This window comes from Coregonus clupeaformis, unplaced genomic scaffold, assembly GCF_020615455.1.
Source record: "Coregonus clupeaformis isolate EN_2021a unplaced genomic scaffold, ASM2061545v1 scaf0249, whole genome shotgun sequence".
NCBI lineage: Eukaryota > Metazoa > Chordata > Actinopteri > Salmoniformes > Salmonidae > Coregonus > Coregonus clupeaformis.
Genome location: NW_025533704.1, coordinates 289,920 through 303,830, shown reverse-complemented (window position 1 = coordinate 303,830; position 13,911 = coordinate 289,920). Strand labels below are relative to the sequence as shown.

Sequence of the window (13,911 nt, the reverse complement as noted above, 5' to 3'; positions counted from 1 at the left end):
GTCCCCCACCCCACTGTTGTACAAGCTAGCTTACAATATAGCAGAGCTTGCTAACTACTAACGTGTAAACATGAAGCCAGTTGGCTAACTAGCTGTTAATAACATACAACTAATGTCAGCCAGCGAAACTAGCCAAACGCTAGCAGCCTACAACACAATACAGCGATTAAAAGTGATGACAGCCTTTGGCAATATAATACAAAATATTTCAACAAATAACGCGGCTTTTTAACTAGCATCGATAGCTAGCTAATTCATAACCATACCTATGCGCGCCTTTCAGCATGTTCGCTACAACCAACTGCATTGGTTCAGTTGGTGTCCGTGTTGGAACGTACCATGCCATTTTATTTTAAATTCTAGGGGGGCCGCGCTGAGATTAAAACGAAATTATGCACCGCTTTGACACATTACACACTATTGATATATTAAAAACACTTTATACAAAATAATAAACGTTCTCACACGAAACATAGTCAGGTATGCTAAAAACAATATTTGGTTATGTGATAAAGAACCACAGATAGCCATCGTAACAACCTAGGCGTGGTTAGATGATGAAGCAGAATCTGATTGGTCAGAGTAGTTATTTAGCAGGAGTTTAAAAAATAATTCAAAGCGTCAGCTGGTTGTGTATTGGCTACGTGGGTGGTAAGTGTATTTTGGCGATACTTTGACGATACTTTGACTATATCCCTAAAATATTCGAGTTATCGAAATAGGTGGTGTTTGAGACTGTAACATTTGTTTAGGTAAGTATGTGTTTAATGGTGTTTTATTTTTTCACTAGTTACCAGCAACCTACATCGGTATTGTTGTAACTAAATTTTGTATCCACTTTAATTAACATTAACCATTTTAACTAATACATTGTGACATGCCGTCATACACTACTTTGTTTGCATTAGTTACATTGCAGTTTTGAAGGTTTCAGTACATATAACTAAACATTGTCTTTGTTTGTCACCTTCACAGGGACAATGGCGACTTTAGAGGACAGTCTGAAGACAATAGTGAGAACCTTCAGGCGAGAATGCCACCGGGTTCTTGAGTCAGAGAGGACTACCATCCACGGGGCAGATGGAATGTTGATGGTTCTACAGCTGGCCATTGCAGAGGTCAATAAACAGGTAAAACTGGTAGCAGTTATAAGCTATCAATCCCTTACTGTGGGCAGTGGCCTACACAGATTTGCAGAGGCCCTTTCTACAATTAACTTACCTTCCCTTCATTTCACTAGTTATACTTGATTGACTGAGGGTCCAGTTACAAGTAGACAACCATCACAGCACTGGCAATCCATGGTTGACCAACTCCCTGACCAAAATGGCTGATCTTTATTCCATCAGAAGAAGCTTCATGTCCATTCTGGTATTTTAATTCCTAATTATTTTGGGTTGGGGCCTCCCAAGCCTGTGTGGTACGCCAGTGACTGTGGTCCTAACAGACATTGATACTGCGATCAAAGCCATAACATTTAATGTCATAACTCCAAACGTGTTGTCACTAAGGCAATGAGTTTATCTGCACCCCTGTTATAGCCATTTGGGCCTGGTTTCTCCTGATCACATGGTCAGAAAAGACTCCTGACCCTGTAAAGTAATAATCACATCATTTGTCCCACCAGACTGTATGGGAGGATAATTCTCCATGATCTATGCATTATGATTCCCATCACAGGCAGCAGTCATGGCTATAAGCCATCTGCTTTTGCTCTCTTCTGACAGGAGAGTGGAGAGTTCAGTGTTGCCCTGAGCGACGTCCTGATGGCCTGGAAACACTTACTGTTAGACAAACTTCACCTGCCCCTTCACGATGACTCTCCCCGACCAGAGAACTATGACATCATCAGGAAAGAATACGACTCCTTTCTGAAGCGCACCAACACTATGGACCTGATTGATATCCACTCTATGTACAAACAGCTGAGGGTTGATCCGGACCCTGAGGAGCCTCTGAACTCAGTGAGTATTAGGCCTGATTGAAACTAGGATGATGGACCATGATTGGACGTTTTAGTCAACTGTTTGATATAGTCTCAAAGGCCAGCTCAGCCAGTTAGGCTAACTGCCAAATCTGTGTTCATGTTGTTGCCAAGGTCCAGCTGTTTCAGTTTCTGTCCAGTAACATGGAGACCTATGAGGTGAGGGATTCCTGTCCCAGGTCCCCTCGACCCCATCAAGCAAGTCAAAGCCATGCAGCACACAGGTAAACATACAGTACCAGTCAAAAGTTTGGACACACCTACTCATTCAAGGGTTTTTCTTTATTTTTACTGTTTTTTACATTGTAGTTTAATAGTGAAGACATCAAAACTATGTAATAACAAATATGGAATCATGTAGTAACCAAAAAAGTGTTAAACAACTCAAAGTATATTTGAGATTTTTCAAATAGCCACCCTTTGCCTTGATGACAGCTTTGAACACTCTTGGCATTCTCTCAACCTGGAATGCTTTTCCAACAGTCTTGAAGGAGTTCCCACATATGCTGAGCACTTGTTGGCTGCTTTTGCTTCACTCTGCCGTCCGACTCATCCCAAACCATCTCAATTGGGTTGGGGTCAGGTGATTGTGGAGGTCAGGTCATCTGATGCAGCACTCCATCACTCTCATTCTTGGTAAAATAGCCCTTACACAGCCTGGAGGTGTGTTGGGTCATTGTCCTGTTGAAAAACAAATGATAGTCCCACTAAGCCCAAACCAGATGGGATGGTGTATCGCTGCAGAATGCTGTGGTAGCCATGCTGGTTAAGTGTGCCCTGAATTCTAAATAAATCACAGACTGTGTTACCAGCAAAGCACCCCCACACCTTGACACCACTTCCTCCATGCTTTACAGTGGGAGATACACATGAGGAGATAATCCGTTCACAAAGACACAGCGGTTTGAACCACAAATCTCCAATTTGGACTCCAGACCAAAGGACACATTTCCACCGGTCTAATGTCCATTGCTCGTGTTTCTTGGCCCAAGCAGGTCTCTTCTTCTTATTGGTGTCCTTTTAGTAGTGGTTTCTTTGCAGCAATTCGACAATAAAGGCCAGATTCACACAGTCCCCCTCTGAACAGTTGATGTTGAGATGTGTCTGTTACTTGAACTCTGTGAAGCATTTATTTGGGCTGCAATTTCTGAGGCTGGTATCTCTGGGTCTTCCATTCCTGTGGTGGTCCTCATGAGAGCCAGTTTCATCATAGTGCTTCATGGTTTTTGCGACTGCACTTGAAGAAACTTTCAAAGTTCTTGACATTTTCCGTATTGACTGACCTTCATGTCTTAAAGTAATGGACTGTTGTTACTATTTAGTAATTTTGGTTGTTCTTGCCATAATATGGACTTGGTATTTTACCAAATAGGGCTATCTTCTGTAAACCCCCCCTACCTTGTCACGACACAACTGATTGGCTCAAATGCATTAAGAGGGAAAGAAATTCCACAAATTAACTTATAAGAAGGCCCACCTGTTAATTGAAATGCATTCCAGGGGACTACCCATGAAGCTGGTTGAGAGAATGCCAACAGTGTGCAAAGCTGTCATCAAGGCAAAGGGTGGCTATTTGTCAAATCTCAAATATATTTGGATTTGTTTAACACCTTTTTGGGTTACTACATGATTCCATATGTGTTATTTCATATATTTGATGTCTTCACTATTATTCTACAATGTAAACAATTGTAAAAAATAAAGAAAAACCCTTGAATGAGTAGATGTGTCCAAACTCTTGACTGGTAGTGTATGTTCATACATGCTTATGACATATCAGCATTATACTGGTCAGCATAGTGTAAGCAAACTGACTCTCCATTCTGTCCACTCACATAAGAGAAGGTGGTTTGGCCAGAATATTAAATGTTACATTGGCTCATATCATTGTGCAACCGAGGTACTTTCTTTCACTGTTCGCTCTCGTTTTCCCAGTCAGTCTGGAAAGCCTTTCATTCTCGTTTAGCTTTTCCAGTCTTTCTCAGGCACTGAAATCTGTCTCGCTCTTATTAACAGGAACTTTAAATCATATCACTCAGATTTAAGAGAGAAATGTGAATTAAATTACCAGGCAGATGTTTTAAAACGCAACAGACATTGTGGGCTAGGACATGCGCTGCTGCAGCCCAATCTCTCTTCACCAGGCTGCTGCCCTGTCAACTGTCTGATTTATGAGTGGGTAGAATACAGGTTGCTACTGTAGGACTGCCTGGGGTTGACGAGGTTTATGAAATGTTGGTTTGGGTTGAAGATGGTGTTCTGACTTTAAATGGGGCCGTGTGTGTAGTTTGTGGCATCGGCTGGAGTTTTAAAGGCTGTTGGTAAATCTCCAATAGGTAGAAAAGGTGGTGAGGAGGGTCTTCTGCTCCTATCTGGATCAGCTGGTCAACTCTAAGAACGACATGGCCCTAGCGCACACCCTTGACACCCCCAATAGGTCGCTCGGACGTAAAGCTTTTACTGACCTGAAGCGTGAAGCACGGAGCAAGAACATGTCACTCTTCTTGGTAAGAATGACAAATTGGCCTCTACTCTTTCCATGTCTGTTTCGTATCATTACACTGACCTATGGGTTTAGCCAATGAATGTTGATGACATGACAATCATATAGTCTCATGTTAATCATCTATATATTGCAGGCTGTGACATCCTTTGTTAGAGCAGTCCAGCTGGGAGGAAAGGGCTATGCCCCCGCTGAGTCTGACCCCCTGAGGAAACATGTCAAAGGCCTGTCAGACTTTGTCAATTTCACAGACAACCTGGAGGAGATACTGGGAGACAACCCTGACCCAAGGTACACAAGAAGCCGGGTACACAACAAGCTGGGTTGTATTCATTAGTGCACATCGTAGCAAAATGTTTTGCATTGGAAGGTAAAAATCAACCTTCTTGTTGGATATGTTCATGTACTGTAGTCCCTCCTGGTTTCGTCTGTTTTCTTCTGTTTGGTGCCTAATGAATACCACACTGACCTGGCAGACTCCCACTCCGCTTACCCTTGTCATCAAATCCCACCTGCCCATTGCTGTGTACAGAACTGATTTCCCCTAATGACTTCTGCCCCAGGTTCTCATGATAGCATGTGAATTATTAAAATGTTTTTTTTTTTTATCGGCTACATCAAAGTACAATTGACTAAAAGTCAAAAGATAATTAGTTCCTTCCTTGGTTTGATTACTTAGTTAAATGATCATCAAACATTAAGATTTCCTTGATCATTCATGGACTGTGTATAATTGCAGATTGATTCAGATTTTCTTCATCAAGCGTTTGGCAGTGCCACAAACGTGGAGATTGTTTGGTCATTCGATGAAAATGTGTGGACTGAACTTTGAGGTAAAGCAATGGGAGAAGTCATGCTGTGTCACAACAAGGCCTTATTTCCTGAATTCCAGTAGCAACTACAGAGCTACATGATTGACACCTCTTGGCACTCAGATATATAGCTATGGAGTCCATCATATTGGATGTATTGTCCCAGTTCCCCCATAGCAGGGGCCTTCTGGGTGTTTATGACTGAGGGTTTTCTCCCTGCTCTGCTGTGGTGCCTCTGATGGGACACTGGACTGATCTGATGCCAGAATGGCTCTTTCAACAGCCTGCACCCCTACCTCCCCTTTCACACCCTCAGTGGAGTACTGTATTTCCACACACACAAACACCTTCTCTGAAGGGTTCAGGGCCTCTTGTTCAGCTAACATCTGTTTTCCCAGATGATTCTGTTCTGGAGGCTCACTCCCCTCTCATAATATCTGGGTCAGGGATTCTAGTCTGCTCCTTCTCCACCCCACCTTGCTTCAGTGTTTACACTTGCTGAACTTTTCAAACACCCCAATAATGTTGCAGTCACTTCATGGTCAGTGATAAGAGTGACCCCTAGAAAAAGGGAGTGTCATTATCCATTTGGTAATGACCACATTCCAATCTCTGTAGTGCATCTTTTTACTCGAGGCCGATAAGTAGAGGGGCTGCTTGACTTTTCTTCCTAGTGGATTAGATAATTACAAGCATTTTATATTTTATTTACACCTCTGTTTTTCTCAGTATTGCTGGCGTTCGTCTGGTGACCAGTATCAGGGCGGCTCTGTTGAAGGCGGGCCAGTGGCGACGTTGTGTACGCTGCAGCTGACGAGACCGCCAAGGACCTCAAAGAGAGGATCTCTCAGATCCACCTGTCCCACAGACTGCAGTCGGCTAGCCGGACAGGGATCAGCCCAGCCAGGGTATGATACCTTTCTGGGCCAACAGATCCAACCTCTCTCACCCTACATGTTCATGTCAAGGCCCTTTTCGTTTGATCCACATCAACGCCATCATCTTAACACTATAGTGTTTTGTGTATTTCCCCTTCAGCCCAGATACCATGCTATTAACCACGCCACTGCATATGGAGGTCGGGAGACTGTGAAGGTCCTGATAATGTTGCTGGATGAAGATGCTTTGGCACCGCCCTGCAGGAACAAGGCAGACCTACTCTCTGCGGATCAGGCTGTCCTCAGTGGGGAGGGGAGGTGACCTGCATGCTCACGCTGTTCCGGTGAGCCTCATCTCGCGCGCACATGCTAATCAAAGCTTCTATGCTAATAATGGATATGTTTTCACAGCCTCTCTAACCCCTAAATCATAAACATCTGCTTTCAATCTCTGATTGCTTCTGTGTCCTCAGATCCCCAGAGGTTCCCACTGGCTCCTCTCCAAAACCCCTGCAGCACCGCGTCCAGGAGCGACAAGATCAACTCAAACCCAAGGTACACACACACAGCTCGCCTACCTCCCACCCTCCAAGTAGGACCAGGAGACCCGAATACGAAACATCAAATAAACCAAATCAAATGTCCAAACATTGAAAAATAATGTCTTTACGTCCTGTAATTTCTCCCTGGTATTGTATTATTTATTTGCTCAGTTGACGCCCCTCATCTTATAACTGGCTTCTACACGTTCTTATTTGTACAGCTGTGTTTTTGCTCCCTGCCTTTGACCATTGTGTTGCTCTGAGTGACTCTGGGGTATAAAACTACTCCTCTACAATCGGGGGATTCAAACCGGCATCCTCCCAGTGACACGTTTTTTGTTATGCTTCTCAACAGGGCTCCACCCTCTTGGTTTGACAAGTAGTCAGTCAAAAGATGCTCTGCTCTTCCGTTTTGTCAATCCCTCTGAGGGTTTGCATGTTTACTGTGGTCTTTGTATAGGTCCCTAGATGTTTTCTCTCTTCATTCATTATCAGTAGGGCCGGGATGATACCAGTATCGCAGTATTTTTTTCCATGGCAAAAATGAAAACACGAAGCGGACAACTCATTGGGCCTTTAAAAATACAGGTTGCCTGCTATAGCTTGGAAAATAAATAAATGTTACTCTGGATGACATAATGTTTGTTTCCAACATTAGGGCCGTTTTCCTAAAGTGAAATCCGCTTCATGTTTTGTTTCCTTGCCGCGATACTAACGAGTACCGCGATACTGGTATCGTCCCGGCCCTAATTATCAGGATGTGTAAACCGATTGATATAACCAACGGATGTGGAGGGATTCTCAGTCAGTCGTGTGGTGTTTGCAGCCTGGAAGGCTCTGGGCTTATAGACAGTTATAGAATGGAGTCCTGGTGCTAACTCACTGTGCTCGTCATTAACAAGTATACCATTCCTCAAAAGCACCCAGAGCAAAAGCAAATACAACCTAGATGTAGAAACTGCTTACTCATCTAAAACTGATGAACAATGACAGTTTTTGCGATTTTAAAGGGTCTGGGTTGTTCTCAGTCTCTACATGGAATAAACTGCTTGAACCCCTTTCAAACGTGTGCTAACCACATTTTGTGGAAATGGGCTCCTTTATTTGATTGCGCTTGCAGATGTCACTTTAGCTCCCCACATTCTGGCCGTCTTCCTGTGAGTGCGCTGTAATGGTCCCTGGGCAGCTCACCGCTTCCTGAACTCGGCAGGCGGAAGCTTTCTGCATCCACTTCACTTTAAAGATGCCATATCAGTCGCCTAACTCGACTAGTAAGGAAACTTGAAAGGTTATTGTTTCCTGTTGTCTGCTGAATGTCTTTATCCACCTGGACTCCGCTCCAATAGTTTCATCATACGCTGACGTCAGTCAACTGGCACACGTGCAGATAGTCACATTTAGTTTCTGCATTGTGGGTATTTTTTCCATGCTTTTGTGTCGGTTTCAGACAGATTAAACACGGCAAAACTTATCACTCAGCAAATTAAGTGATTTTAATGATGTATTGAATTGCATCATTTGGATGAATAGTATGATACCTTATTGATTGATGTCTCTGTGATAATTTGATCTAGGTAACAAGATGCCTTTCAATGCTTTAAAGTATTTCCTCTTCCCCATGAAATCAAAGCTGGCTCATCATAAGAAGAGCTACCATAAGAACACAATGCATCTGCCAACTTCTCACCTAATATCCTGATCTTGCAGGTGGGCTACTGGGCTTGTGTGCGCATTCAAAAACAAACACCAGACCCGAGAACAGAGCAATTGCTTTTCCTGCTGCTCCTTGAGGTGTCATCAGGATGGGCTTACCTTCGCCTGGCCAGGCCAACCAGCTTACCTTAGCCTGGCCAGGCCAACCAGTCTATAGGGGTTGTCTAAGGACAGCCTCTGAAGCGGTGCCCCCCCCACCCCCCCACCCCCCATGTCGTCCTCTCCCTGTAATAGAACTAGATACTGCTCTTTCCACCTGCTATAATTGCATTAAGCGTGGACTGCATGTCAGGAGGACGTCATGTCAGTCTTCTACCTCCCTGCCTGCGTTATGTTCTTCCCTGTCTGTCATTATTTCTGGCGTTAGCGAGGCGTTTTATTAGCATGCAACGAGGGTACGTGTACATTTCATGCCTGGTGATCCGAGGATTCATTGTTGTTTTAGGTGCTCTTTTGAGAAGTTCTTTGAATAGCCTTCGCTCAGGGCTTTGATTCCCCCCCTCTTTCTTTGCTTTGCAGTCCCACCCAGCTTTGCACTGCGTTCTTTTTTCTCAACTGGATTCCTCCTTCCCTACTGCGGCTCTGCTGATGGCCAGGAGGGAGAAATCCTTGAGTCGTGATAATCCCCAGCAGGCCTAGATCAAACGGAGGATAAAGGAGTGGATCAGACAGGGCCCGGTTTCCCGATAGCGATGGAATTTAGGTTTACGAGTGTTTTTAACTATTAATCTTTCCTACAACGACTGAATATGTAACATGCGTTTCTCAAAACATCACACAGAGAGAAGGGTCGCTAAGTGCATCGTTGGAGCATGTGTCTATACTGATAGGTTTGAAACGGAGCGCTGCTCTCGGATCCACTGCTCTCGGATCCGCTTTCTCGATTCAAATCTTTCCTTAACTTTTTAAAGAATTATTTCACAATACTTACAACAGATCAGTTCCGATAGATATTACCACCTATGGCTGCAAATATTGACGTGGCTTATTGTAATGCGTACCCAATAAAAAAATCATTGAAATCACTGATTTGGCACATTGCGCACACAATAAGCTACACACCATGAAATGTATTGAGAAATTATACAGAGTAGCAACATATAATTCAATTGCTTGAACATAACATTTATATTTTAATTCGGTTTTCATTTGAAGCATCTTTTTATACGTCGCTTGTTTGTCAATTGCAAAGACATCAACTATGTATTTATAGTCAACTTTGGTCTGAAGTTATCGGTGGCTATGTTTAGCGGAGATCTGTGTATAAAAAGCATCTGACGCACTTAGCTGTGCGAGCATTTTCAAGTGCAACGTTAACGAGGGTTCAGGTAACAGCTCTGAGATTTAACACTGCTTCTAGGAAGGTTCTAATGATGAATTTAGCCTTACGATGCTTTTGGGAAACCGGGCCCTGAGCCCCATACTACATACGTGGTTTGAGGAGTTAACGGAGTAACTTTGTTCAACTCGGGATAGCCTATTCCAGTGGGGGTTGTAGCATGTACATCTTGGTGGGACAAACTCCCCAAAAATGTTTTAGATGCATGCCAGCAAAGCCACTACACAACACTAAACAATACATTAATTCCGAGTTGGATGACCGTTCAAAACGTCTTTTCCCAGTCGGAGCTAGTTTTTTTTCACCAGAGTTCCCAGTTGTCTTGAACTCACTGAAGTCTGAGATTTCCGAGTTTCCAGTTTTTAACACCTCAGAAGTCATGCTGGATTGACAGCATGGCCAATGTATTCAACCTTTTCTGGCCCATGATGTTGCATGTGAATGTTTATCCTTTTAAGCTTGGAAAAGAGACCCTTAAACCCAGACTTGGACCACACACCCTCTCCACTGATTTGCAGGCTAGTGATTGCTTTGCAACGCTTGCAGTTAGCCATTGATTCCTTCCAAACCACTTATTGTTGAATTTGCGATTTCCAACTTGTTGTGTAATGTTTATGTACAATGGCCGATGAGCACCGATACATTTCATCTATATAATTTATCTTCATATGACAAGAATTTAAAAGGATTTGCCAGGAGATTGTAGACTTGATTCATGATGACTGCTTGTCTAGCTTGCTAGCTAAGGTTTTGAAAGTATGATGTTAACATTTTTATTTTGTTATTTAACTAGTTAAGTCAGTTAAGAACAAATTGTTATTTACAATGACGCCTACACCGGACGACACTGGGCCAATTGTGCGCTGCCCTATGGGACTCCCAATCACGGCCAGTTGTGATATAGCCTGGAATCGAACCAGGTGGTCTGTAGTGATGCCTCAAGCACTGAGTTGCAGTGCCTTAGACCGCTGCGCCACTCGGGAGGCCAATGACCTTGAGCCTTCTTGGATGGGCACTTCTAATGTAAATCTATGGCAGCACCCAAGGGGCTTCAATTTTCGAGCTCTCCCCGTAGATTATGCGGTGACGTAGTGTCCCCATGAGTGACAGAACACTGAGCCTACCATGGCGCAACTAGAGAACATTACCAACCCCTATGCGCCGTATTTTCCGTTGGCTGCCCCACCACCACAGAGAGCACTGAGCTCGCCCGAAACAGCTGCATTTTGGAGCTGCCTTACTCAAGAAAGCAAAGAGAATGTTTGGATGCGGCTTTATTAACGCAATAATTTATTTTTTTACTTAATTTTTTTTGCTAAATAGGTCACCTGCCCTGAATGACAGGTCGCCACTGGCCAGTTCCACAAAAGTGCTCGCTCACCTTTTAGCGAGGTACATTTCTATAGCAACGAATCCTTCAGAACTAACCTGCTCCCGGGCAGACAAACTCCATTTATCCTGAAAGAAGTGTCTGAGCCACAAGTTGAGGACTGATGAAATCAGATTCCCTCCCTCTCACAAAGATTGCATCATCCCCTTAATTTGAGGAAGACTATGGATTAAAAAATATTTGATCAAATGTTCGTAATAATAAAAATACAAGTTTAAAATACCTCACGTTACAGGTATCCTAGTGGTTAAGAGCATTGGGCCAGTAACCGAAAGGTCGCTGGTTCGACTCCTCGAGCTGACTAGGTGAAAAAGCTGAGCCTTTGAGCAAGGCACTTAACCCTAATTGGTCTAAAATTACACTTCAATAATGACAATGCATTTGAAACTTCACGCAGAGTAAAACTTGTATGACGTAATGCAATTATTTTATCAATAGGAGTGGGGGGGAAGGGTGCTTGTGCATTAATAAGCACACCAAAGACAGCAAAACTATATTTAATAAAATAAAGACTGCACTTCATCAAGCCTATTTCACACCATAGCCTGCGGAATATGCAATTACTTTTATTTCATTTTGATTTCGGCAAACATACAAATGTGGCACTGACTCGCCCATGGATTGAGGTTTCGGCATTGTCTCAATGAAGAGTTCGGCATTTGACTAGCCACATGTGACATGCACGTGCTGTTACAAGCCTGCTAGCTTCATCCATACTGTCATAGTATGGATGAAGCCTGAGATAGAATGTGAAGCTAACTGATGCTGGCTAGCTTTAGAAAACCCTGAGTAGATCTAGCTTCAATCATAGTATTCCCCTGGGGCTGCTGGGATTGTGGGCCCTGGAGATCAGACTCACTACTTTTCTTGGCTGACCTCAGATCAGTTGTGACATCATAAAAAAATAAAGGGCTACTAGGTTCAGGTTCATTGTCTAATGGAAGCTTGGCAGATAATAAAAATTGTAATTTTCCTCCAGAACTTGCAGCAAAAGTGTTTTGATAAACAAGTCTGTTCCTGGAGCGCTATCATCCTGTAGGTTCACGCCAACCCTAATCTAGTGCACCTGACCCTAATAATTAGCTGGTTGATAAGCTGAATCCAGTTCGTTGCAACTGGGGTTGGAGCAAAAACCTAGAGGAGGGTAGCTCTCCAGGAACAGGGTTGAGAGCCTTGATTGTTTCTCTCCGTTTTTTAGGCCAGAGAGCGAACCATCCGATCTCAGTTTGCCTGCACGTACCAGGACGACTCGGCGCTGCCCCTCAACCGCGTGCTGGACTTCCCCAGCACCAACCAGGTTCCCACCTGTGTGCACCCGGCTCTCAAGCGGACCCTCACTACTGTGGAATCCACCTCTGCTGTCAAGGAGCTGGGCAGAGGTAAAAATGTCTAGTTGTTACATCATTCTCCCTTTCTCACCAGAGACCTGTAACTGCATGTCCTAGTCTGCATGCGTGCTGATGAACTGCTCCAGATTTCATCACATATAGTCCAGCGTAGCTACATACACACAAAACAACCCCCCCCCCCTCTTCAGGGATTGGCTTCTATTCCCTCTGACGGCACAGATTCGGATCGATGCCCAGACCCACCTTCCCTGCCCAGTCCCAGAACCCTGCCCAGTCCCAGTCTTGGGACTGGTACTTACGATCAACCTTTAAATGATTCCCCATTTTATAAAACCTGGCCGCCCCACATCTGTAGTAAAAACCTAAAGAACGCACTCTTCTCCCTCCCTCCCTTTCCTTTACTCTTTCTTTCTGTGGGAATCCAGGCTCCGCTCCATCGGGTTACATGACAAATGTTAACTTTCAGCTCGCTAGAATAAACACTCTGGCTGTTAAACTGCAGGCTAACGTCAGCAATTTCATCAGAGTTTTTTTTTTCTCCCCCTTTCCTTCCTCTCTTGTTATATCATTTTTTTTTACCCTGATTGTTAAACTCTATTACCGTTTCCTCTCTCCAGTGGAGGTTGACCCAGAGGCTGGGAGGAAAGAGGCCCAGCGAGGAGGCCTGTCCCGGGGGGTTGCCGCAGCACTGGGGCCCACGAGTGGAAATGATGCCCCAAGCAGGAGAGCAGGCGGGGGCAGTCGGAAGACCAACATCCAGACAGAAGGAAGCAGCAAAGCCTGTAAACGGAAGCTGGTGGATTGTAGCGAACACTGTGGGTCAGAGAACCAGCCCCCTCTGAAGAAAACCCCTAGCAGTGTAACATCAACCAAATTGGCAGGGAAGAAGGGTGAAGCTAAAGCCCCAGTAAGAAGAAACTGATTGCCGGACAGTGCAAGCTCACCAGCTTCTTCAGATTGTAAACTACCCATTGTAGTGTTGTGTAGAAGGCAGTACTAGTAATGTCACTTTATTTCATCAATGGTCTGTCTTCTTTGAAGCTGAATGTTCTGTAATCAATTGCACTTGTTTTTCCCCCAGGGGAGCTTGGCCCCTGTTTTTCAGAGGCTTTTATTGTAGTCGTATTTTTTTATTGATTTTTTAAAAAAAAAAAAAAAAAAGTTTGCCTCTGTTGTGCTTTCCAGCGATTGACAGATATCATCATTTTAAAAGAAAGATCACCAGCTGTAGTGTGTCTGTGGGCGAGTGTAACGCAATGATAAAAAAGAGCTGTTGCCCATGAGGCAATGTGGAAAGTCTGAGAGTGGTTGAAACCCAAGCAGATCTGTTTGATAGCAGATCAATTTCGGCTTGGCCTGCAATTTATCTCCCTCTAAGACAAAGGGCCCACTGCCAGACAC

At 44.0% G+C, this 13,911-nt stretch overlaps 1 protein-coding gene across 1 annotated transcript; it reads left to right on the top strand.

Moving 5' to 3' along the window:
* Positions 1–662: 662 nt before the first annotated feature.
* Positions 663–13,432, top strand: LOC121548979 (PCNA-interacting partner). The gene is given in 14 exon segments (XM_041860733.2): positions 663–752; positions 976–1,130; positions 1,728–1,964; positions 2,099–2,159; positions 2,162–2,208; positions 4,321–4,491; positions 4,624–4,778; positions 6,029–6,076; positions 6,078–6,207; positions 6,338–6,484; positions 6,487–6,521; positions 6,651–6,732; positions 12,360–12,540; positions 13,128–13,432. Coding segments are annotated over 13 exon segments (1,749 nt in total). The 5' UTR covers positions 663–752; positions 976–980.
* Positions 13,433–13,911: the final 479 nt, after the last annotated feature.